Raw genomic sequence first — 25,501 nt, 5'->3', positions numbered from 1 at the left:
GCTGTGTTGGAATATTTGGAAAACTTTAGGAGGGGAAGCCTAGCTTGATGAAGTAGTTACTGGGGTCACATCTTTGGTGCCTATCATGCCCTGCCCCTTCCTGAATCCCTCTGCTTGCTGTCTGTTATGGTGAGCTGACTGGCTCACCACATAGTCCCTATGGTGATTATTGGTCTTCTGGTGGGACCACTCCCGCTCTCTATGCCCCACTTCTCTTTGGAATGGAAATTTTAACCCTGTGTCAATGTATTTTGTAACTTGTTCTTTATCTTATAGCTAGGGGCTCACATCTATGCATTTACCTTGAACCACACAGGCTACCCCTGAATTAGCAGGGGAGGCAGGAGGGGGCACATTTCAACTGTAAATGCATTCAAAGCATAGTACTCAATAATGCAATCAAGATTATATAGCTAGGAAATGGTACAGTCAATGCTCAATCCAAAAGCTATGTGACTCTGATGCTCCTGTTCTTGCACGAGGATTTCAAAAGGAACATACATGTGGGACATTTGCTACTTTGTTGTGCACGAGAACTGAGGGATTATTAGCATCCTAAACAGTGCTGGTCATGTTGATGATGGTGATTTTCACAGGCGGCAGGTATTGAGCAGTTTTTGTGTGTCCAGCATTAGATGGCTTGCTTTATGGTATTATCTCAGTTAATTTTCTCAAATTAAGAATGAAGAAGCTCTTACTGGTTTTTGCCTTTCAGGTAAGAGACTGAACAGCGGAGGTGTGAAGTAACAGGCTCAACGTTGCACAGCTAGAATTGGTAGAGCCCAGCCTTGTTCAGGACTCCAGGTAGACAGCTGGCAGAAAGCTAAGGGGTCTGCACAGGGATCAGGACTGGCAAAGCAGGGATGAATGCCTGTGGATGGCAAAGATGACTTTAGCGGCTTCCACCGATCTGGTTGTCTCATTTCTTAATGTAGCTGTTATGGTGTCACATGATCCTCTGCTGCAGAGTCCTACATTTCCTTTGCTGAAGGACCTCACTCTACCTCTAAAGGAATGACCCAATCCTGAGGTATGGGAATAAAGAACAGTGATGACAGACAGCTCCCTTTACCTTTGCCAAATGAGAAGGCAGAGCAGTGGGAGGCTTGTGGAGGTACTAATCTAGACCGAGCATTTCTCACAAGCAGCTGCTGTGAGGCTCCCGATTCTCCAGGAGAAAGTCAATCCTTTGAGGCTGAAAGGTCTCTAGGTGTTCCTGTTTAGAAGACAAATACCTTTGTAAAGATGGTTCTGCTCACCAATGCCTTCAGGGCCTAGCTAGATAATTCACTTTTAAAGGAGATGGGGTAAGACAAAAGGTGAGGTGGTTGCTATGGTAACCTGCAGGCCTGCTTGCCCTGTGATTAAACATTGACAACATGGTACACACCAAAAGTCTATGGGCTACTACTTTGTAGCTCCAAATTACAAAATTATTGCCCCCTTACTCTCCTAATTATTTAAATGTATTGTAGAATATTTGGAGTAAAAATGTTAGAAGAATCTGAACAGGCAAATGGATCACCAATACCCCTTCTTGTAGCTAAATACCATTGATACTTTAGCATGTTTTTTTTCCTGGTTTCTTCATATTTTTCTTTTTACCTGAGTGCAAAAAACTGCACCAATGGGTATCTCTCCTAAACAAAACATTTGAACTTCAATTAAAAATGCTTTGAGTAAAATTGAGGATACCAAATAAGGATACCAGTAGACCACGTTTCATACCGAGAATTAGCTAAAAGTAAGGAAGGCTCCGAAAGGACATAACCCAGAGAGGTGAGTAGAATACAGAAAGGTGAATTGGAGTGAAAAAAATGAATCAAGTCTCTGCTGTTCAAGGATTCCATAATGGAAAATGGGCCAAAGATCTTTAACGGTAGCTAGTGTGGCCAACCAAACCAGCAATGCCCAGGAAGCAGAAAGATACAAGGCCTTAGGATTTTCCTCTGTCTTTAAATCCTACTCCCATCTTCAATCGATGTACCTCATCTCAGCTTTCTAGGAAATTAAGATGTGTGTGTGTGTGTGTGTGTGTGTGTGTGTGTGTGTACACACACACGCATATGCATGGATACACACACACACACACACACACACACACACACACACACACACACAGTAGACATCCATTTCTCTAAAAAAAAAAAAAAAAAAATCTTAGGAAGAAGCCATTTATATAGCCAGACTACAGAAGAGCTGGTCTACTTGGAAGAGGGTTGGGGAGCTTAGAGTCCCCAGGATTCTGAGCTCACCCAGAACTGTGTCTGAAAACTCACATTTTCTCCTGAATATTTTTCTGCTCTGAGAAGTGGTGTTTTTCTTTCAAATCTCCCAGGAACTCCTCTGAGCTGTTGATCCTAGCGACCCTCATTTCATTCTTTGGCTCTTCTCCACTTTTGCTTTTCCAAAGTTTGATGATTCTCCACTTGTCTGGTGTTAGATACGTATTGACTTTTGCAAAACTTCCCAAACTATTCTCAGAGATTGATTGACTGATGTAGGGTCAGCAAAGAAGGAGGTTTAGTCGCTTCAGAAGTTAGTAAACATGGCGGCTTGTTGGGGATTAACAGGAAAACCATGAATAAAATCATTGTTGTTTGAAAAGAGATTTTTCTCTTGGACAATTAGAGACCTTTTATCTCCATTACTCACTCCTTCTTACCCAAAATGAATAATGAATGAAGGTCATTAGGATGATGTATTATTGGTCTCATTGCCTTAGAATAGATAAAGACAAATGTCATCCACCTTCCACTGCATACAGGGGCCCTGTGTCCCACATTTGCCATTTCTGGCACTTTTCACCAAGAAATATTTTCTTTGAATACCTCCTTGTTAGTCCCCAATTTTCTTTTAAACATTAGGTATCAGGTAGACTGGAACCTCATTTAGGCAGCAAAGAATTCTAGCACTATGTGGCCGAGATCATCCAAAGCAAGAGATACTTTTGTTACAAAGGAATAATTTGTTAAAGGAAGCATTGGAAGAGCTTTAAATCTTTCACAAACATATCACCAGGCATAAGTCTTATCACTCCCGATTCAGGGTCATGGCTGCATGGAATGCTATAAAAAGAAAAACCAAAATAAAATCAACTCCTCACCCGGGTCAAAACTCTCAGGGGTGCTAAGTGAAGGCCTGCAACTTAAAATGTTATAAACAAGCAAAATAAAAGATCTGTTAATGTTATGAGAAAAAACCTCCATGGAATGCAGCAGTGAATTTCCATGTTGTTATTTTTTTTACACTGGTGTGCACTTACATGGTCTTGTGGAAAAATAATACTTGAAGCTCTTTTGATTACAGCTCAGGGGAGCTCTCTCACGCACATTTGGCTAGAAGCACATACTGTCTCATAAAGCAGCATGAGTAGTTCATACAATGGAGCCACGTAGCCTCGAGAGAAGGGCAGGATTCGAACATCTGTGGCGGAGTCACAGAGTCAGTCCTCTAGAGCCCCACAGCATGCCTCATTTGGTTTGTAGACGCTCTAAGGCCCACACTCCTCTGATTGGGTTGACGCTCCCACACTCATTCATTCACTCTGTGGCCCAGGGAAGTTAATCTGAAGAACAGCATGGACTGACTGTTGACAGAGATATCTTGGACTGTTCTTGGCCATGTGTTTGTTTCTTCAGAGACAATTGACAAGGTATCTTGATAGACAGATCCATATAATAGTCTCAGTGGAGACCACCAAGAAAATTGAGCTGAGACAGAGAAATCATGATGTGAAGGAAGGGAAGGCAGAACTCTGTTAAACTTCTATCAGATATGGATTGGGGAGCCCCACAGGACAACCCTTTAGGGCGGACTTTCAGCCTTGGCCTGAACATCATCAGAGCGGCTTGTTCTTCTCCTACAGCCCATCTTGGTGTTTAATAGTGAGTTCCCTTCTTGTTTTGAGCCTGGCCTTCTGCTGTAATTTCTTTGTGGTTTGGTTTTATAGTCCTTCTGTCTAGAGGAGCCATAAGCTAAGACAGCCATTCACAAGGACAGTGCTGACCAAGGGGAGGTTCAGTTTGGTGTGTTGAACAGAAGATACAACAGAACCAGACACAAGTTGTTACAGCAGCAATCATCAGTTTCAGACCCAGAGAAAAGTGGGATGTCCATAGGTGCTAAAAAGGAATCTGGGTGTGGTAGGGAGTCAACGTGTGGTGGGAAGAGAGAATGTGAAGGGACCACACCTTCACTTAGGGCCATGGTCCATTTAAGGGCTTGTCCATAGAGGTTGTGGACTGACTCCTTCAAAGGAGTATGGAGTGAGGAAAACTTACTTCTATGACTTTGGTTTGTCCTTTAGATCTGACTGATAGTTAATGAAGTGCACGCTTAGTGTCCATGAGTTGAGGATCAAGTACATCATATTGGATTCATTCCTGGAGAGGGGAAGGTTTCACTAGGCCAGAGGTGATGTGGTATAATGAGGGTCCAAAATAAAGCAATGCCTGAAAGTGGATGATGACATGGTAACTATATTAACTGAGCATGTGACCCTGTGATTGCCCATTAACTGGCCTCTCTACTCTGGGAAAAGCACCTAGCATGTCTCCTACCAGTGATAACCTTCAAGATGAGGTATCTAACTTGATCTGTTCCCCAATCCAGCCTTTAGAGACACAGAGAAGAGTGGAAATATGAAAATACTCACTTCTTTCCTCCACCTCTTCATTCTCATCTTCCCTGTTTCTTTCTCACCTTTCCTCATCTCCCCCTTTCTCTTCCAACATTTTCTTTTTTCTAATAACTTAATGACATTCATATTTTTAATAGTGAATTTACAAAAAAGTAGGATCTTTTCTTATATAACCTCTGTTTAACAAAATCTAAAAATAAATGGTTGTGTAACTTTTCCTGGTGAGTTACGAGAGTTACAAATATCTATTCTTCTCAGATAGGAAATGACAGACCAAAGCACTGTTTCTGTTGAAAGTCTATCTTGGGGAACCGATTAATTTTGGGACATTACTTACAGGACTTGAATAATGGTTCACTTATAAGGACACAAGAATCTCAGGCAGCTGTGTCACCCCAAAACCCAATCCCTGCCTAGGTCACGACTCAACTCACAGACCTGCATGGGTGGCACTTCCTGTCCCAGCTGGTAGGCAGTTGCTCCACTGAACAGTCTCTGCGCCACAACCGTTTACTGTTTATATAACTTTGGAGAAGGGCATCTTGTCGATTCAGTAGTTTTGTGAGCTTCCTGGGCCTCGAGAAGAGGTGTTCTCTGAACCTTGGAGAAGGTGATGTGGATGTCTGCTTGTTTTCTTCCACTTACGGAAGCGTTGAACTACTATGTCACAGTAACTGCCACTTATTCTCAGCAGCTTAACAGGTTATGAGTCTCTGAAGTAACCACGGCCTTTTGCAAAGAAAAGGGAAGCTTCTCCCCATAACTGAGGCTGACAGCAGCAGTGATCTACGGACATTTAGAAGGCAATTTGAAAACTGGCTCCCTGGGTCTGACAGGCCCCAGGTCAGCACCCACTGCTTGTTTCTCAGCCACACCTGGCTGCTGAAAGGACTCAGCCTGGGAGAACAACTTCCACATCCAGTGTACCCGTGTGTGAGGTGAAAACATGTGACCTATACTTCATGAATATGACTTACATGTCTGATCTTTCAGAGCTCCTCTGACCTTAAATTCTGCCCTACTATGGGTCTTTCCAGAGCCACTAAAGCTCCAAGCTAGTCTTGCAGTCCCTGATGAATTAATATATAATTATCACTCTTCAGTGAACACAAACTTGTCTGACCCAGTGAACTGGGCATGAAAGAGAACCTGTCACCTAATTCCTTCAGTAATATGTGTCCATCCTCTCTTATCTCTCCATTTCTGATATTCATGAGGACTTCACTGAGTGATCATCAAGCATCCCTATTGGGTTGTATGAGCCTGTCCATCAGGGACCTTTGTATCACCTCATATGAAGTCTTTGTCTCCAGGCGGGATGAACAGTTGCATTACTCAGCTTTTCTACTTGGACAGTACTCAGACTGATCTTGTCTGCCTCCATGTCTGTCAGCTTCACAAGCAAAGTTGTGAGGGACTCTCCCATTGCTTGCTTAAAATTCTTTCCCAATTCCAGAAGTTCAGAGATAGACTGTTCCCTGGTTATGATAGTTCCCATTATTAAAGCCCCCATCTTCATGCATAGTCAAGGATCCCCTTTCTCTGCATCAAAGGTTGAACTGAAATAGAACCCTCCATCTCTTTGATCTCATTCTCTTTCTCTCTTGTTGTCTGATTCTTCCCATGGATTCCATGTTTTGGGATCGCAGGAAGAGCTCGTTAGCAAGATCTAATGTGTACTCTCCCTCCCTTGTGTCCCATCAGCTATGATAAACAGCAAGCAAACACCCCAGTCTCATCCTAGCCTTTTCTGCTTTATCATGCTAGTGCTGAGGAGAGCATCCATGTGCCTTTCTCCCAGTGTCGCCCCTCCCCCACAAGGGCGGAAGTTTTCCCCAGTCAGAAAGTTCCGCTTCAGTTGTATGTCACCCACAGATGCTACCCCAGCCCTTCTCTGAACCCTTTCAGCACGAACCACTTTAAGTTATTAAAGGTATCTTCTCCAGCTCAGCAGTCATCGGGAGGCATCTTCAGACCCATGTTAGACTCAAGATGAGCCACTTTGTGCCACCTGGAGGAAGCCGGTCACCTCTTGATCTCCTCCAAGGGCACTCAGCCCTCAGATGACTTGGCGTCAGTGGCATGTGTTGTCAGTCCAAAGCAGAGACCACACAACGCCCACAACAGCAAGGAGCCACACCATCCCATACTACGTGGGGGGAAGATGGCCACATGGCGACTGTCCCTGTGGATGCCCCGTCTTCAGATACACCAGACTCAGCCGCATGTCTGACTGCCAATAGCGGGAGCCATTCAACAGCTCCCCTCCACATTATCTATGGCTCTGTCAAGCAGTCTTGGGGTGGCAACCGTGTTATGTGACTTTCCCCGTGGAGACATGAATCAACATATATTCATCACAGAAAGGGCACTGACGACAGATCAAAGAAAAGATTCTACTTAAGTCTCGCTTACTGAAACTGTGAGTTTACTGTGGTGATTTTGCAGGAGCGTGGGTTAAAGGTTAGTTACAGGGACATGGGTGACTCAGACAGCTGTGTCACCCAAGAGCCCACCCCAGTCGCATGAGCAATGACTCATGAGAATTACAGCTGTACCCCTCAGAACTTGCAGGCGGCTGCTCCGGAAAAGAGTCTCCTTGATCACTAGAGCTACTTCCTGCTTATATAACCTTGGGGAAGGGTCTTGGGGATCTTGTGAGTTGTCTTGTGAGCCTCCCTCCAGGAGGGGGAGGGACTGTTTCAGTCAGAAGGAAATAGCTATGTAACATAAATGTTGACACCATGCAACAAGGTGATCTACAAACCTTACTCAAATTTTAACCTGCATGTCACTGATGCTTTTTCTAGTGAAATGATTTTTTTTTTAACTTGGTCCATTATCTGAATTATAATTACCTGCTGCTCTTAGGTGGCATGTATTCATATCTCTTTCTGTCCCCATTCCAAGTCTTTTTTTGTCTTCTTCCTTTTATTATCTTGACATTTGTGAACAACCTAGGTTATGTGTCTTATAGCACTTACCTCACTATGAGTTTGCCGACTTTCCCAATGCTAAGATTAAGGTCGTGTGTTCTGGCGGGAATACTATGGAAGTAATGCTGTGTTCTTCTCAGGCCATCATAACAAGGGGGCATGTTACAAGCCCATGTCCCATTATTAGAACTGTTGATTTTGATCATGTGGTTAAAATAACACCTGCCAGTTTTATGTACCGAAAAGTTGTTATTACCTTTATAAGTATTATGTGGGAGACACACTGTGGCATTCTCAGGCAACTGCGTCCTGGGGAGCTGAGATTGACATGACCTTTTCCCTCTTTCTCCAGAGTCTAACAGCCGCAGGGCAGTGAACAGAGGCTATGTCACCAGCTTGCTCAGGCTACATCAGGATTGGCACAGCCATGATGTGACCGACACCTATGTGCTGATCCGCCACGGGCTCCTGCTCTGTCTCAGGCACATTGTCACCCTCCGGTCCGGCAGGGAGGCCTTCCTGGCAGCCCATGGCATGGAGACTCTCTTCAGCATTGCACAGGTAGCCAGCATGGGGACTTCCTAAGTGAGTCAGTGGTGATTCTTGAAGGCTGAAGCTTGAAAATTGTCCTGAACAGAGCAGAGAAAATGCAAACAACTTCAACATGATGCCTGTTTCAACATGGCAGGTGCTTTAAATTCAAATCCCTCTTCATTCACTCATTCCTGTTTTCATTCAGTCATTCAATCAGTATGTGTTCATTCAATCATTGTGTGTTTATTAGTAGAGATGACAAATAACATAGTTATTAAGAGTACGGGTTCCACAATCACAGATCCCAGCCTAAAGCTGTGAAACTTTGAAGCTACCTCTGCCTTTTCAAATAATCAATTTGCTTTCTTTTTTTTTTTTTTTAAAGAAACATATAGCCAGACATGGTGTCCCATACTTTTAATCCCAGCATTTGGGTGGCAGAGACAGGTAGATCTCTGAGTTCGAGGCCAGCCTGATCTACAGAGTGAGTTCCAGGACAGTCAGGGCTACACAGAGAAACCCTGTCCTAAAAACAACAACAACAACAACAACAACAACAACAACAACAACAACAAAAGAAATAAAAGAAACACACACATATACACTAAAAAAGTAGAATTAAAACATTTAGATTTTGTGCACTAAGTAAGTTCATGTGGTTCATGCACTCAGGCAAGTACATACTGTATTTTAATAGTTTATTTTCTTCTTTTGAGTGTGAGCAGTCATTGGACCAAATAGTACTTGGAGTCTCTGGGGAATATGGCAAATAAGTCTTCTGATCTTATGGGGTTCACATCCTAGTAGGAGACAGGCATTAAATGAACAAAACATCCATTGAAAGGGCATTTGGCAGCGCTGGTGGCTGGCACTGAATACCGCGGTGGCCACGATGTGGCCGCGATGTGGCTGGCAGCGGAAGAATCACAAGCCATGGTTACCAGAGTTAGAATGGGCTTTATTAGAGAGAAGAGGGGATAGGACAGGGAGAGAGAGAGAGAGAGAGAGAGAGAGAGAGAGAGAGAGAGAGAGAGACAGAGAGACAGAGAGAGAGACAGAGAGACAGAGAGAGAGAGACAGAGACAGAGAGAGACAGAGACAGAGAGAGACAGAGAGAGACAGAGAGACAGAGAGACAGAGAGACAGACAGAGAGAGACAGAGACAGAGAGAGACAGAGAGAGACAGAGACAGAGAGAGACAGAGAGAGACAGAGAGAGACAGAGAGAGACAGAGAGAGAGAGAGACAGAGAGACAGAGAGACAGACAGAGAGAGACAGAGACAGAGAGAGACAGAGACAGAGAGAGACACACACAGAGAGAGAGAGAGAGAGAGAGAGATTTTTGCAGTGGTCTGTGAGACCAATAAAATAAGACAGACCCCTACAAATGGAGGGAGAAGATCATTTAGAGACATTAAGTCTTTTCTGAGTAGATGACACCCAAAGCTAAGTTATTGGACAGCTCGTCAAACCAAGTTTAAGGAAAAGAGCATTCCATCCCCTAGTTGATGACTCTCAGAATGGGAAGCTACCCTCAGAGCGGTGGAACACCACACAGAATGTCAGGTGAGAAATGCATGTGTCCTTGCACCATGGGCACCCCAAGACACCCTGCAGGGGAAGGGAATAGCTTCTTCCTTGGCTGGCACTTATCTGCACCAGGTAGGGGGTGTGGTCCAAGGATGTTTGGGCTTCAACCCAAGGAACACATTCCTTAGCTACACTTGACTAGGGCCGATTTCGATACCCTCCCAGCTGATGTTACAGATATCCCAGCTATCTATCTCTGCTCACTTTCATATGCCTCATGGTCCTTGTTGTTTTCCTCGTTGTCAGTCTCTGTTGCTCATTGCTCCCCTCTGGACACCTTCCAAATTGACTCTACCTGGGTATATGCAGGGGTAATGAAGCAGCCAATGAGAGCGCTGGTCTCCCACCATCGTGTCCCTAGACTTTCCCTATTCTCTTTAAAAATAGCATTCCCCCTCTAAACACTAACACGATACCGCAAACCAATATCTGATTTTCTGTCTGCCCTCACCTCTGTGTTTTTCTCTGTCATTACTGAGTTCAGACCTTCTCAGTCATGAAATAGCTACATTTTGCATTCTGCTTTTCTATTTCAAGCAGTGCTTTCAATTTTTCCAAGCTTCCTTGTACACTGTAGGCTCATGATCCTCCAAGTCTCTAATCTCACTCCGTCCCTGTGAATTTCCCCTTTTGGCTGCTGATACCAGGCACCCCCATCCTGGCTGGCATGCTTGCCTAGTTCTGTCCTCTATACTATTGACTGTTTTCCTGCTCTGAACTAAAATTATCTAAAAGGGCGGCAGAGAAAGAAGATGGTGACTTTACAGTTTTATATTGTGGAGAGGGACACAATGAAAAAATATCACACCAAAGGAAGCCCAGGCATGTGAGGGGCTGCAAACATGTACGCAGCGCTTTAGAAGGAGTTCCTTAGCAGCTCAGTAACGTATGTCTTCAATCCCACTGGTAAGCAAACAACAGGCTTCCAGCCTCCAGTTACTACTGTAAAAGGAAGCTAAATGGGAAAAGGCAGAATCTACATTTTAAGTGACGTTGACCTGTGTTGCAATCTCTGATAGGTATTATATGAAAAAGCAGTCCAGGAAGAATCCTGAAACAATGCTGAATAAATTGGCCATGATGCACTAAGCCTTTCACATGGAAACATGTGCACAATTTGTGGGTGAAACTCCCAGGGATTGGATTCCTCATATTTACTGATGTTTCCACTTGGCTTTCAGCCTTTTAAACAGTATTTTTTCCAATAGGAACTTTTTAAAAAAGATTTATTTATTTTATGTGTATGAGTACTCTATCTGCATGTATGCCTTTATACCAGGAGAGGGCAACAGATCCCACTATAGATGGTTGTGAACCACCATGTGGTTGCTGGGAATTGAACTCAGGACCTCTGGAAAAGCAGCCAGTGCTCTTAACCTCTGAGCCATCTCTCCAGGCCCCCAAGTTCACTTCTTAACCTAGTGATCTCTTCTGACTTACCCTTCTACCTAGCAGCTGCTTTAACAAGGGATACGGTGACGATTGAATCTAGGAAATTTTATTTCCTCGGAATCAATAATCAAACTTTAAGTTCATAAACATTTCTCTCCAAATAGAAGAAGGTACCCAACATGGCATGCTGATAATGCCCTGGTCTCTTACATTTTAACAACCCTGCCCACTCCCCTTCTTTCAGCTCCTGGCATGATCCACACTTTTAGGATGCATGAGCTTGCTTCCCTCTTTCTATTCGGTTCTCACCTGGACCATCTCACACAAAGCAAAAAAGCCGTTGCCATCAATCACCATCCGTGTCCACGTCAATGGCAATTACAGAGAGAGCTGGGCTCTGAAATGTTGGCATCTTTGGCATTCTTGGCTTGGTCTTTGTTCTGTTTTCCCTAAGGCTGAAGCTCAGAGCATCGTCTCCAATCTGCATCTACTTTCCCTTCCCCTTCTTTCTCTTCTACACTCCATTTTCTCTTTTTCCAATACTAACAGCTTTACAACAAACACTTGAGGCCATCTGAGCAGGCCAAAGGGCTGAACTCGCTTCAACTAATTCATTTTCCACTGGGAGTTTTTCCTGCTGTGTCCGCAGAGACACTTGATTGGGACCATTTGAGCACACTAAAGGAAAAGGGGCATTCTTGATTGCATTAAGACATTTCTGTTTTGAAAGTTGGCTCGCTTGTATTTTGCAGTCTGCTTTTTGTGTGTGCGGGGGTGGCTGGGGGTTGAATGCAGGCTTTTCACACTCTAGGCAAGTGGTCTAACCCTGACAGAATCCAAAGCTCTCATTGCTAATTCTTGTGTGTGTGTATATAAGCCAGAGGTTAGTATCTAGTGCCGTGTTCATTTCCTTTCCACCATGATTTTGAGACAGGGTCTCTCACTGAGCCTGAGGCTCATTGATTTGGCTTGGCTGGCTGACCATCAAGATCTCTGTGTCCTTAAATTTCTGTCTTTTCAGTGCTGGGATCATAGATGTGCTTCTTTGTGCTGTCTGCTTTTCTGATGTGGGTCCTGGAGGGTCAATCCAAGAGCCTCATGCTTGCCTGGCAAGAACTTTACTAGTGGAAACATTTCCCCAGCTACATTTTTATTGATATTTTCTCTCTCTACTCTCATGAGCTACCTGTAATGTGGATTTTTGAGGTACCACAGTAGGACAGCACCATAACCTGGGCCTTGTGGTGGATGCTCAGCACCTATTATAATTTCTTGGTCTCAGAACATTCTGCACCCTTTAACATTCTCAGATTGGAGGTTCATCGTGGACATATTTCTGCACTAAGTTCAGCACATAACACATTTTCTAAGCTTCTAGAGGAAGAGGATGTGTTTTGGCCAAAGAGTTACAGGGTTACATATGACTCTGTATCAATTTAGTAAACTTGTTTTTACATTTTTTCACAGTGTCTGCAAAGAAATATATTGTCATGTTCTATCACCATCAAAATATTACATCTGCAAATCCAAGTTTTCTTTGCTTTGAGTAGTTACCAAGCAGGATCAGAACACTGGGCTTTGAGACATACAAAGTTGGCTAATTTAGGCACCTGGGATTTACTTAGGCTTTCCTTATGGTTTCATATTTTATTCTTTTTTCTTTGTATCTTTCTGTTCAGATACTAGCAGAAAGACAAAAGCAAGACTTTCATCAATTCAGCCGCTCACTCCCTAACTTGGGCAATAATTCCCAGTGACTCAGGGGTGTCTGAAGGAATGTGTCATTCCTCTTTCCTCATGCATCCCAGAGAAGGACTTGCCTCAGTTACAGCCTCCCTTGAAACAAGTTCAAGTCTACTTTCAGACTAAATTCATCCCAGTGCCATCTGAGCAGCAACATAGAAATAAAAAGGCAGATTCTGATTAGATATTATTCTCCACTGGAATGTTCAAACTACTAAACATTATACAGTAAGACTGTTTACTGTCCACTTAGGCTGTGTGCATTTCATTATCTGAAATAATGTACTAGCATGGGGGCTGGGCACAGGGTCTGTTATAACATTCTCTCTGCTCAGACCTGCCTGGACAAGAAGAGCACGGAACCTGTGACCTCTGTGGTGCTTCAGATCCTCAGGCAATGCTACCCCGAGAGTCCACTTCCCCTGGTCACAGCCACTAGTGCCTACACCTTCCCAGCTCCCGGGAGCACCAGCTCAGGGCTTCCACAAGCTCTAACTGAAGGTAAGGTAGCTTTCAGATGAGTGTTTGCATTTTACAACACATCAGAGGGATGGGGAATCAAGGAGAAGCAGCGGTTGTACAGGTCAACCATGATGTTCTAATGAGCTCATTAGAGACATGTATGAAGGAGTAGACTTTTTTATAAGCAGAGAGAACAAGCATTGTGCTCACTCACATTGTCCCTAATTATTAGCTGTCGCCACTTTGCCTGGTGGCTACTGAATGCCTGCTGCACAGTCATTTCATCTAATTAAGAAAAACAATCTTTTCACAATTTTGTGACCCAATCTCTTTACTGCACTGTCTGTTGGTGGAATTAATTTGTCTTTTGAACAAAACTGAAATAAAGCTTTCACCATGTTAAATCCCATGATACATGTTTTATGATATCGGAAAGTGTGGATGATTCGACCTCCAGGGAGATCTTAAAGTCAAAGACTCTAGTGCTGTTTACCCCACCTTCCTTCTGTGGAGCAGATTTCCCACAGTTGGAATTTTTGTCACGTGGCAGCTGATACTTTCTAAACTGAGTGGATAATTCTGAAATGAATTCCTCCATTTGACAGTTAGGGACCTAATCGAGGCACTATCTCAAATACAATGAGTTTAGTGTGCACGTGGTCTGTAAACTTGAAGACAATGTCAGTTGCATCAATACTTCAAATTGAATGGGAGGGTAACAGCAGTGTCATTTGTGTCCAAATTCATTTTCCATTTCACATAGAACATCAGTCTAGGCGTCATGGCATCCTGCTTGCATATGCTCATGTGCACAGTAAGTACAGAAATCAGCGAGCAGGGACACAGTACACTTGCTTTGTACTGGGTCCCTTATTTGCAAGAAATGCAAGGCATTGTGCATGACAGGGTAAATACCAGACAATGAGCATCCTCTTTCTTTTGTCTCCTTTTTCCACTCAGAAGATTTTGAAGATGATGGTGAGGAGGAGATTGACAAAGACTCAGATGTGGAGGCTGTGAAAGAAGTGGGTAAACCAGCCCTTGCTTGCCACGATATCCATACTGACACTATGCAAAAGAAAATGTATCACTTCCTGTGTTTATTCCAGCATTGACACTCCAACGATAATGATGTCTAGAAGGAACAGATACTGCTGCTGGTTTTGCAGATGTCATTTTTATCTTGCTATATCTAGTACATAGTCTGTTTGTAGAATCAGGTCTATTGATTATGATCCAAATATTCTATCTGACAGAATCATGCTTAGGGTTGATGTATTTAATAAGTGCATAGAAGGATGTTTTAGGAAACATTCTGCTAGACCTGAAGTGTCTTCATAAATCCATTTTCTTATCCCCTGTCCATTCTGCACAGGGTTGCAGGCCTGTGCATTCCCATTCACACCTATGTGAATTAGTCTTTCTTACCTTGCAATGTGTGCAGCTCAATTCCCAAAGAAGTGATGCTCCTGGTTCCCTCTCACACAATGGTCCACGAAAGGGAGGTTAGTGAACTATTTTTTTAAATCAAAGTTCACATAGTAATTATTTTATATTCTTGGAACCACATGTTCTTTGTTTCAATGACTCAGTTTGCCATCACAACACAAAAACTGCCATCCCCACTATCTGACTGAATGGGTATGGCTGTTTTTCAGTCTGAAGAACATAGTTTGTTTATAGCATTTTTTTGGTGATAGGCATTTTAAACTTTATCATTGTTTGACTATTGACTGGATATTTCTTATTCAGGGGGTTTCTTATGCATTGTGGGATGCTTCACAGCATCCCTGTTGTCTGTCACTCATCACCCATAGCATCCATCACTTTACCCCTCATTCATGAACCAAAAATAGCTCTAGGAACTGCCGACCACTCCTAATTGACAGCCATTCTCCTCAAAAAATGATAGTTGGTCTATGAGTTATCATTCTGTCTCCATTTCTCCTGCTGCTGTATGTAGTGTTGGGTAAGTTTCTCCATGTATAGTTCCGTAATTTTGTCATCTGTAGCATAAGATCCAAGAGACAGTCCTAGAGGTGAAATTCAAACTTAAAAACTCTTCTGTACCAGCAAGATGGCTCAGCAGATAAAGGCGATTGCTGCAAAGCTTAATGATCTGAGTTCGATCCCCAGAACCCACAGGTCAGAAGGCAAGAACCATCTTTCCCAAGTTGTCCTCTCACCTCTGTGAATACACACATTCACGTGTGTGCATACAGGCATGCACATGTACACACATACACACAGGCATAAACACACGCATATGCATCCCCTCACATGCACCTACAGACACAGGCAGCCCCCCATCCTCTCACATGCAGACAGACAGACAGAGAGACAGACAGACACTTTTTGTATAAAATGTTATACAAAAATAAAAGAAACAAGTCCCTCCCTCTCTTCTTCTCCCCTTTCCCCTTCCTTCCTTCTCTTCTCCCTTCCTCTGTCCCCTTCTGTCCTTTCCTGGAGAGAGGTTTTGGAGTTCCCTGTCCGAGCAGTCTCTCACCTTGCTGATGGTGGTGGCAGACATCTAGGGGCCATCTCTCAGTCCCGTCTCTGGGCGTAGACTTCTATTGACAGTCTGACGGTCCCAGGGTTTTGTTGATAAATAGAATCATTTCTGAAGTCATCAGTAGCAAATTGGCTCTTTGCTGTGCCTTGGCCACGCAGGCCTATAGAGTTCGTGCAGAATCATTTGAATAATACTGGGCTGCTGCAGTCATTCATCAATGCCACCTTCCACTCCTCTCTGGCTTGCACTCTGGTAACTGGATGTCTGATGCACTGTCAGCTGCCTCTTGTATCTGATGCAGGGGGGACACAGTAGATGACATGCCTGAGTCCACACAGCTAGCTAGAGTGGGAGGGGGTCCTGGTACTTTGCCCAACTCCACTCTGGAGAGGATGGAAGGGTAGGAGGGAGTGGAAACTAAACAAATAGGAAAATCCCACTGAGAAAGAAGCAGAAGATAAATCGGTGAGGGCCTGGAAGCTATTCATCAAAGCTTATGGCTGAGGAGAGGATGAGAACTGGGTGTGAATCTGAGCTGTGGAGCCATGGGGTGGCATAGGAATTAGGCTTGCCTTGGGGTACAGCAAGCCTAGGGGAGCTGGCCCTCCAACAATTAGCTTTTCCTTTGTGAACACTGTAGCATTTGCTGCCAATGATGAGGATGAGGAGCCAGGCCGCTTTTCTACTTACAGAGTTGACCTGGGCCTTTAGCCTGTCATGTTCTCATTTGAAAGTTGCAGATAAATGTGACCTATATCTGAGTAAAAATATTTAAAGGACTACCTTGTGAGTAGGAGGTCTGAGGAGTTAAAAGTTCTGCTCTGATTAGATACTGTCATGGTCAGCATAGGGAAGAGAAACAGCACGTGGAGATAAGGTACTGGCTGAGCAAACGGTGGGGAGAGCAGAGTATACCGTGCCCTCACGCTCTCCTTCCTCCACTTCGCTTCCTTCCCTTTTGAATGTCTTTTCTTCCTTTCAGATGCTTTCTTGGTTATGATCCATGTACATCAGATGAAGTTCTGGGGGTTGGTTGTATGATACAAAAAGAGAGAAGTCGTGGACTTTTACTATCAGAGTTCACACTGTCATGAACTTGGGAGTTGTCCTTACTAAAGACCAAATTAGCACTTAGGATTTGAGTAAGCAAGTATGAGGCAGGGCAGGGACAGAGCCCAAGAGCCCCAATTTAAGGAGGAAGGGTCAGAAATTATTGTATAGCTCGAGGAGCTATCAGTATCCTAGGTAATAGGAGGACACACTAGCAGGTTCATCCTTAGAGGAGTAGAAATAGCCTTATACGATATGATGAGGGTTCCTGGAGATGCAACGATCAAGCTGCAGGGTCTTTGTGTGTTTGTGTTTGTGTGTTTGTACATGCATAGATGTGTTTGTGTGCACATGCACACATACGTGTGCAAGTATGTGTGGTTGCATGTGCGTATAGAAGTTAGAGGAGAACATTCGGTGTCTTGCTCTATTTCTCTCTACCATGTTCCATTAAGACACGGTTCCTAGCTGGGCGATGGTGGCGCAAACCTTTAGTCCCAGCACTTAGGAGGCAGAGCCAGGCAGATCTCTGTGAGTTTGAGGCCAGCCTGGTCTACAGAGTGAGAGCCAGGACAGGCACCAAAGCTACACAGAGAAACCCTGTGTCAGGAAAAAAAAAAAAGCCGTGGTTCCTTACAGTTCTGGAGATGAACTGGCAGCCAGCAAGCTCCAATGATTTTCCTGTCTTTGCCCCCTATAGCACTGGGGTTACAAGCACACATGATCAGGTCCAGATTTTTATGTGGGGTTAGAATCCAAACCCAGGTCTTCATACTTACATAGCAAGTACTATTGCCGATTGGGTCATGTCTCCAGGCTCAGCTTCATGTCTTTGTCAAAGAGAAATAGTCTTTCTACATCAATTCTACTTTGCTGTTGTACAAAGAAATCAGTCATTGATGACATATAAATTAATGAGTGCAACTTTGTCCCAATAAAGTCTTATTTACAAAGAAAAGCAGAAGACCACAGTTTGCTAATGCTTCCTGTAGAGCTGCATGGGTCAATGACCACACGTGGAATCTACTAGGCTGCCATTTATGGAGTATATGACACTTTTCACTATAGACACAGCTTTATTCATTGGTAGGGACAGTCTTTCCAATGGCTAGCCATATTGTGCTCTTGTTGGGACCACCCTGGGCCATGACTGAGGGTGGGGAGCAGGACTGACTGACAAAGCTTGTAGAGACAAGAGTAGTAGGTATGGAGGCCTATCTGAATGGTGCCTGAATATATCATTAAGCCAGACTTAGGAGATTTACTTTTCTTTTGATTTGAGTTTGTAGAAAAATTATGTAATATAAATGGAACATTGCAATTTCTTCTTTTCCACTGGCTCAGAAATATAAGCGTCTATTTCCCACATTTCTTTGATTTAGGCCTTCAGGATTGGCAAGTTTTCCTTAACTTGACAAATGTGTTTCTATGTGGTAGGTATATGTCCTCTATTTTAGTAAGGATATTTGATCTAGGCTGTGGAAAGGCAGAGAGTTTGGACATTACCATTCTTGGTATGTTTTATTTCTAAGACTCCACAACCCTTGGAAAGCACAAATGTGTTCAAAGTGGAGTCAACATCACCATTAAGCTGTTACAGGACACTGGTCCAGAAGAAAGCATAATTGCTCATATGATTTGCTCCATGAGGAGAAAACTCAGAGTGCCTGTGAACTTTTAACTCCACATGGAGACACAGGCACAGCAGTACAGACTCTTCCCCGGAAACTGCTCACATTGGCCATGCCCCTCTGCTGTCTCTTCTCACATCTCATCTGCTATGATCTTCCTCTTAGCTCCATGCTTCTAGCATCTTCTTTCTGTAAGCAAATTGAATCAGCTCCTTGCGAAAGAATCCTTTTCTTTATATACTGTCCTTTGTGCCTTCTAGATCTCAGTATACCACAGTGACTTCCCTTGTGAGCCTTCTCAGGTCACTCAGTCCCAACAGCTACCCACACTCTAGTTTTTTCCCCCCCAGGATAATATTTTTATTAATTCTTTCGGAATTTTATATCATACACCCCATCACACTCACTTCCCAGTCCTTCCATGTCTGCCCCCTCCGCCTTATGGCCCCTCCAACAAAACAACAAAAATAAATTAAACAAAACAAAAACAAAAATAAGTCTAATTTGTGCCATCTATCTTCTTGCTGGAGCTTGGTGAAACTCTCAGTGTCCCATCCCTTAAATAGAACTGAGTCCTTCCCTTTTTGCCCCTCTGCTTGAAGGAAGCCATCTATTGTAGAGGGCTACACTTCCACCCCCTTATCACACATTTTAAGAGTTCGCTTTGATGGCTTCTTGTTTAGGTTGCTACTTTTTGAGAGTAGGGTGGGGGTTGGGGTAGGGGTAGGAGTTTCACAGAAGTCTTCCATGCCCCTGTTTCTCAACTGTGCATCTGCAATCATCGATAACACTGCCAAAGTAGCTTTCCTGTGCTTCACAGTTAGCAGGAGCACAGATCATGGGCTTCTACCTGGCTCCTGGTGACAGCACAGACCACAAACATGGCCCTGGTTGTAACAGGTCCTGGACCTAGACAAGGCCCTCGGAAGCAGCCCGGACCACAGACATCAGCATGGCCTCAGGCTGCAGTATAGATCACAGGCATCCACTTGGCCTTGGATGGTAACAGGGACTACAGACATCAACAGAGACCATGACTGCAGTAGGACCATGGTCCCAACCTGGCCCTCGGAGGCAGCACAGGCCTGTACATTGCTATGGCCTCAGGTTGCAGTGCAGGACACTCAGATTAGTATGGCCTCTGGTGGCCACATGGTCTACAGACCTCAACATGGCTTCAGGTGATAGAATAGTCCGTGGACATATGAATGGCCCTCGGTGGTAACATGGGCCACTGAAATCAACACAGACTCAGCTGCCGTAGGGCCTCAGACCCAGACACTCCAGTCTTAATGCCAATCTTGTCTCTATCCTCCAGCATTTTCAGGACAATTATCACTTTTAGAAATGACTGTATTCTATTTATTTCTGTCTCAGTTCTCTTACTAAAAGACAAGTCCCACAGGACTATTGGACCTTTGTTCCATCACCACGGACTCTGTAGTATCTAGAGAGACACTTGCTCATAGAAAATGCTCTTTAAATGTTTGTGCATGTGAAACATCCAAACAGGAAAGGTAGCCAGGTAAAAAAGGGTGAGGCAGCAATGATACTATTTATGAACAATACGAAGAATTGCTTATAGCATGTTTTATTGTTTACATAGTTTATTGCATATTTATTTCTGATGAGGGCTAGTAAATGCTGACATACATGCTGAAAAAAATGTTTATGACCTCATTCTTTTAAGTTTAAAAATATGACCTAGTATATTAAGTTCCCTCCTGGCTGTGCTAGCATTATAATCTAAAGATAAGGAACTCATGGCCTCACCTGGTAAAGAAGCAGATATGTATCTCGTCTTGATACCCTGCAGGGTAGATTTCTTGACTGTGACCTATTCTTTGTTCTGTAGGATGATGACTTGGAAACTGATATGAACAAACTGAGTTCTAAACCTGGTCTTGACCGACCTGAGGAGGAGCTGGCACAATATGATGCTATGTGTCCTGAGCTCTCCTGTAGCTTTGAGGTAAGCACAGGCCATAGTCTACTTCTTGGTGATGCATGGTGTGATCTTTGCAGAACCTGGGAAGCCAAACAGAGGTGTCCAGAGGGATCACACTGTTCATCACCACTGTTCCTAGATCCTTCTGAGAGAAAAGGAGAAGGGAGAAGGATAGTGAGACCAGAACATTTTCAAGGGTCCTAAGGTCTGATACTCTAGGATAGAATTGACATGAAATTACATATTACTTACTATGGCCTGCTGCGTGGGTGTAGAGCCCTGGCTCCACACTAAGAAGTAAATGAAAATTCTGGATGATTTAGGTGTGCTTCTGCCAAATTAGGAAGGTCAACCGTAGATGGATTGTTAAAGGTCACCATCCAGATTCCAGGCTTTCTGGAATCGGTACAGGCAAATGTCCACCTTGGATCTACTGCTGCTATCCCAGTGTGCAGTTGCTGCTGCTGCTCTTGCTGATATCGAGCCTTGGACATGCCTTTTGGTCTCTACTATTTTCTTATTGCTTTTAACAAATTATGAGTCTGGCCACATCAAAGGGCAGAGAGAGGCACACATAGAGAGAAGTTGATATATCCTATTTCACTTTAGAAAGCAGAAGATGATCAGTGGTCAAAGTTTCAGTGAAGAAAATTTCAGTTCAGTGTAAAGACTTAAAAAAAAAACCACGGAATTGTCTTCATATCAAAGGCACTGCCTGGGGGCATAGTGAAAGGCTTTCCTTTGTGTATCACTGGGGCCTCTATAAATGAGATTGTTCTCTCAGACTGTAATTGGATTGGGGGGGGCTGCAAATTTTTTTCAAACTGTATAGAATCATACTAGACCCATCCAAATCCCCTTCTGAACCTGACTTTTGTGTGATTCTGGCATTTGTTTATTCTTAAAGTTTAGGGTTTTTTTTTCTCCTTTGGTTAATTCTTTGACTAAATCACAAGGGTTACACTGAGTTTTGAATTCAGACAGCTAGCATAAGGATCAAATTATATTATCTATCTGGAAGGAATTAATTAACCATTAATACAGACTTTTTTCTACTTTGGATTTGAAGGAACTAGAACCCAAATATGGAGACGGTTTGACCCTCGAGGACACTCTGTATGCCAATCACAACCACATTCCAAATGCTGCCTCTCTAAGACAACAGTGCTTCATCAGGGAGCCCAGCTCCTGGGGACGAGGAAGAGAAGACACAGTCCACACTTCCATTCTGGACACGGTGAAGTCAGGGAAATCTAGGATACAGCCGTCTTCCAAACAAAGGCATCTAACAAATGCGAACCGAAGTATACAACAAAATGGCTTGGGGATAGATTCTTCTGGACACGATACCTCTGGCATCCAGGTTTCCCTAGAAGAGGCTGCTTGGGACATAGAATCAATTTCTTCCCCAAGGATAACTTCCTCATTTTCCAACTTCCCTGAGCCAGAGGAAAGCAATGAAGCCACAGAGAAGCTTCTGCACACACATCCCAAGCATACACCTTTCCATGATCCTCGTCTTTATATGGCCCATGCTATGAGAACCAGATCTGCTGTGGGATTTGAGACGATGGCATTTCCTGATTTCTGGGGGCACTGTCCACCTCCCACGGCTCAGCCCATGCTGAATCGCAAATGGGGAGTACAGAGGTGAGGGTGTTACTGAGTTGGAAGTTACAGATTTTCTCTTTTAAATAGTTTTATATATGGAGTGGTTTATATAGGTAATCTTCTAACTGTTGGAAAGTGAGCATTAGCCTAGAGTACCTTAAAGTCCTTAGGAGATGTATAATCTTGCCTCTCAACTGGAGCATTTATTAACCAACTGTGGGTAGGTATGTTTTTCTGGGCAGAGAATTCCTTGGATGATTCTAATATAAACCCTTGAGTCATATCCATGGCAAGCTATCACAACAGGGGGCATCATCCAATGTTGCCACCTACTAGAACCTTTCCTGAAAGGAATAATTTCAGAAAAACAAGGAATGGAGTACTTGAAATCTCTGTTGTATTTACTATAAATCGGTGATTGATTTCTCGTTGATAGAGAAGAGTGGCATATTTCTATTCCATAGTTCTAGTGTTTGGAGAGAGTTTTTTCTCTATCACCGAGGAAGGGGTGGAAAAACACCCCACGTATTCTCCAGGGAGGAAATCTGGAGATTATTCCCAGAATTCAAGAAAGACTGCATTGTCTTTGGATCAGCGCAGTGAGATTAAAATTAAATCTGATAAGAGGAAGGAAAACATATTTCTCCTGAGGGAAAATATGGGTATCCATATCTGAAGCCAGTAGAGTCAAATGTACAGACCAGCATCTTTTTTAAATTTAAATTTCATGTCTTCAGCAAATTATTCTTTTGATGGTAGGGTTCAAGAACAGTTCCCACATGAATTCTTGGCTGATCTCACCTCAACATGAATGCCATGCTTAGGCTCCTCAGGCTTAAGACGTTGTGGGTGGTCTGTCCACGTCTTACTTCTGCACAGACCCTCTTCCTTCTCGGTCCAGGCTTTGGGTTCCCTTCAGCTCTATCACTCTCCTACCCAATGTCAACAAAATTAATTGGGAATGTAAGGAGAGATAAGAAATCCCCCTTCAACTTCTTCTCTTCCTCTTATTTAAATCTCACGGAAACTTTTCTTTTCATTCAGACAGAAGGCTGACCTCAGCCTTAGAGAATAGTCCAAGGAATACAAATGTACAGAATAAATATGAAACAGAAGCCTTGTTGGAGCCACCCAAGCTTCAAGGTTGCAAACAGTCAATAGTGGTAATTTCTTCCTCAAAGCTCCCTTAGTGCAGAGGAATCTCTTATTCATACAGCCAGAAGAACTTTAGTACCCTCGCCCAGATTCTCTTGATGACTTTCTTCAAGCTATGAATCCCTTAAACAAAATCTATTTCCTTCCCTTGCATTCCTACTGTTCATGTATCCTTATGCTTTACAGAAGAGGAGAAAGAAGGTTGGTGATGTCTGTACCCCTTGATCCTAAGGCTGGGGCATTGTTAAGCAGCTTTTTTTTTTCTGTGTTTTTCTAGTGACTTCTGAGACTGAGGTAAAGAGTGGGCACTCACACTTACTCGGTTTCCAATTTTGTTTTCAAGGATCAAGATCCTTGAGGATGTCCGGAGGTTCCTCCAGCCAAGTGATGTTATAAACAAAGTTGTCTTCAGTTTAGACGAGCCTTGGTAGGTGGTCTTGAACATTCTTGGAATGGGAGGCATGGAGGATTCTGTTAATTGGAGTTAATAGTTGTGTTCCATGTTGGTAATCCACTTCTGTTCTGAAACCAGCATGGTGACTATTCTGTTTCAAACATTAGAAGAGACATCTTATCTTTAAGGAATGTAAAACTGTGTCCAAGCACAGAAATATGACATGTTCACATATTCTCTTTCCTTAAAGGCCTGTGCAAGGCCCTGTTGCTGATTGCTTAAGATTCTACTCCAAGTTTGAATCAGGAAATCTTCGAAAAGCCATCCAAGTGCGCGAGTAAGTAAGAACAGCTACAGGTACAGTTTCTGTCAGCACAGGAGAGCAAGTGGCAGCCATTGCTTACCATTATCTGTTTAGTGACCTCATATTGGTAGCTTGAAACCAGCTATTATGATAGTATCTTTACCAAGAAAATTGGCAAATGCTGCTTATCAATAAAAGTTTTTCTCTCTCATTTTTCAAATGTTTGTCAACAGACAATGAGGGAACCCATTGGCTGATACCTTAGCAAGGTAAACTGTTCACTACATGCATACATATAATTTTGTTCCAAATAGCATTTGCACATTTCAGAGTAAGAGACTCCTCTCAGTACATACTTACGCTTCCATTATGCCAAGACTGGACCTGTAGACACAGAAGGGTACATGACATTCCCTATTCCTTCTCCTACCCCAAAGTATTAATTCCACAGGGCTGTATTTAGGAGGAAACCACCTTGGATTTCTATCTTTCATTCTAGTGACCTTGCTGTAAACCCCTGGCAAAAGCTGCCAATGAGATTTTGATTAACAGAAAATGATTCCACAGGCAAGGGCAGACGAGGGATGGATATAACAAAACTAAAATGAAGGAGTTGCAGTAATCCTTTTACATGCTTTCTTGATGAAACACAATTCTGCCATAGTCTAGTAGACTAGACTTACTAGTTACACAACCCTTCTTCTATAGGCGAACTTCTAATAAATCATGCCCTCTATAATAGTTAATGGTATAGTAGCCACACATGCTGGAATCATACAACCAGGGCTCCTTCTACCTCTTTTCTGGGTGGCCTAGGATTGAGTTGCCTAGCTACTCCATGCTTTTATCTTCTCACCTGCAAAATGAGGATAGTAGTAACACCTGCTTTGTAGTTGTTTTGAACAGAATTAATTAGAATGCATAAAACCCTTTGAATAGTGCATGGCACATGGTAAGCACTCAGTCAACATGGCCTTCTGCAGGGACACATGCTCACCATGACTTTAATGCAGAACTTAGAGTAGCTCAGATTTAACATGTAACTTTTGAAGTTAATTATTGAGGGGAGAGTTATATATGATATTTTTTTTTTGGTTCTATTTTTGTACATGAACTGCTTCAACAAAACCTGACACAGAGACAAGTTAAGTTACTTGGGCTAAAGAAAAAGACAATTAGGTCAACTTTGCAACCTACTTCTACTATCAGCCCAGCTTCTACCTGGTCCCATGGCTTCTGTTTGGTTTTGCTTTTCTTACAACAACATTGGAGTTTGTTCTGAAAAATTTTAATATAGATTTAGGTATGGAAGGAAGGAGAGAGAGAGAGAGAGAGAGAGAGAGAGAGAGAGAGAGAGAGAGAGAGAGAGAGACTGAGAGAGAGAGGTTGAGCTATACATACCCAAATGTAGGCATAGGTTTCTAAAGAAAGGGAGTCACTGTTTACACTGTTTACACCATTTCTTGTTTCTAAAGTCGAAATCAAAGGACCCAGAAGGTAATATTTACTTAAGAGTCTCCTAGGTGGATCGTTTTCAGTCCAGAATCTGCCTAAGTTGCTGCCGTGGTCAGTTTCTTTCTCTCTAGATCTGCCT

General features: G+C 43.2%; 1 protein-coding gene across 1 annotated transcript in view; it reads left to right on the top strand.

The window, feature by feature from the left end:
- Window positions 1–25,501, top strand: part of Agbl1 (AGBL carboxypeptidase 1) — a 765,743-nt gene that overhangs the window by 85,781 nt on the left and 654,461 nt on the right. The window contains exons 7-13 of the mRNA XM_059270317.1: window positions 7,931–8,139; window positions 13,173–13,338; window positions 14,260–14,324; window positions 20,351–20,467; window positions 21,513–22,093; window positions 23,553–23,636; window positions 23,854–23,940. Of these exons, the coding sequence (XP_059126300.1) occupies window positions 7,931–8,139; window positions 13,173–13,338; window positions 14,260–14,324; window positions 20,351–20,467; window positions 21,513–22,093; window positions 23,553–23,636; window positions 23,854–23,940 (1,309 nt within the window). The remainder of the gene's footprint in view (window positions 1–7,930; window positions 8,140–13,172; window positions 13,339–14,259; window positions 14,325–20,350; window positions 20,468–21,512; window positions 22,094–23,552; window positions 23,637–23,853; window positions 23,941–25,501) is intronic.

This window comes from Peromyscus eremicus, chromosome 1, assembly GCF_949786415.1.
Source record: "Peromyscus eremicus chromosome 1, PerEre_H2_v1, whole genome shotgun sequence".
In the NCBI taxonomy this organism is placed as follows: domain Eukaryota; kingdom Metazoa; phylum Chordata; class Mammalia; order Rodentia; family Cricetidae; genus Peromyscus; species Peromyscus eremicus.
This window is presented reverse-complemented; position numbering and strand designations above follow the sequence as displayed.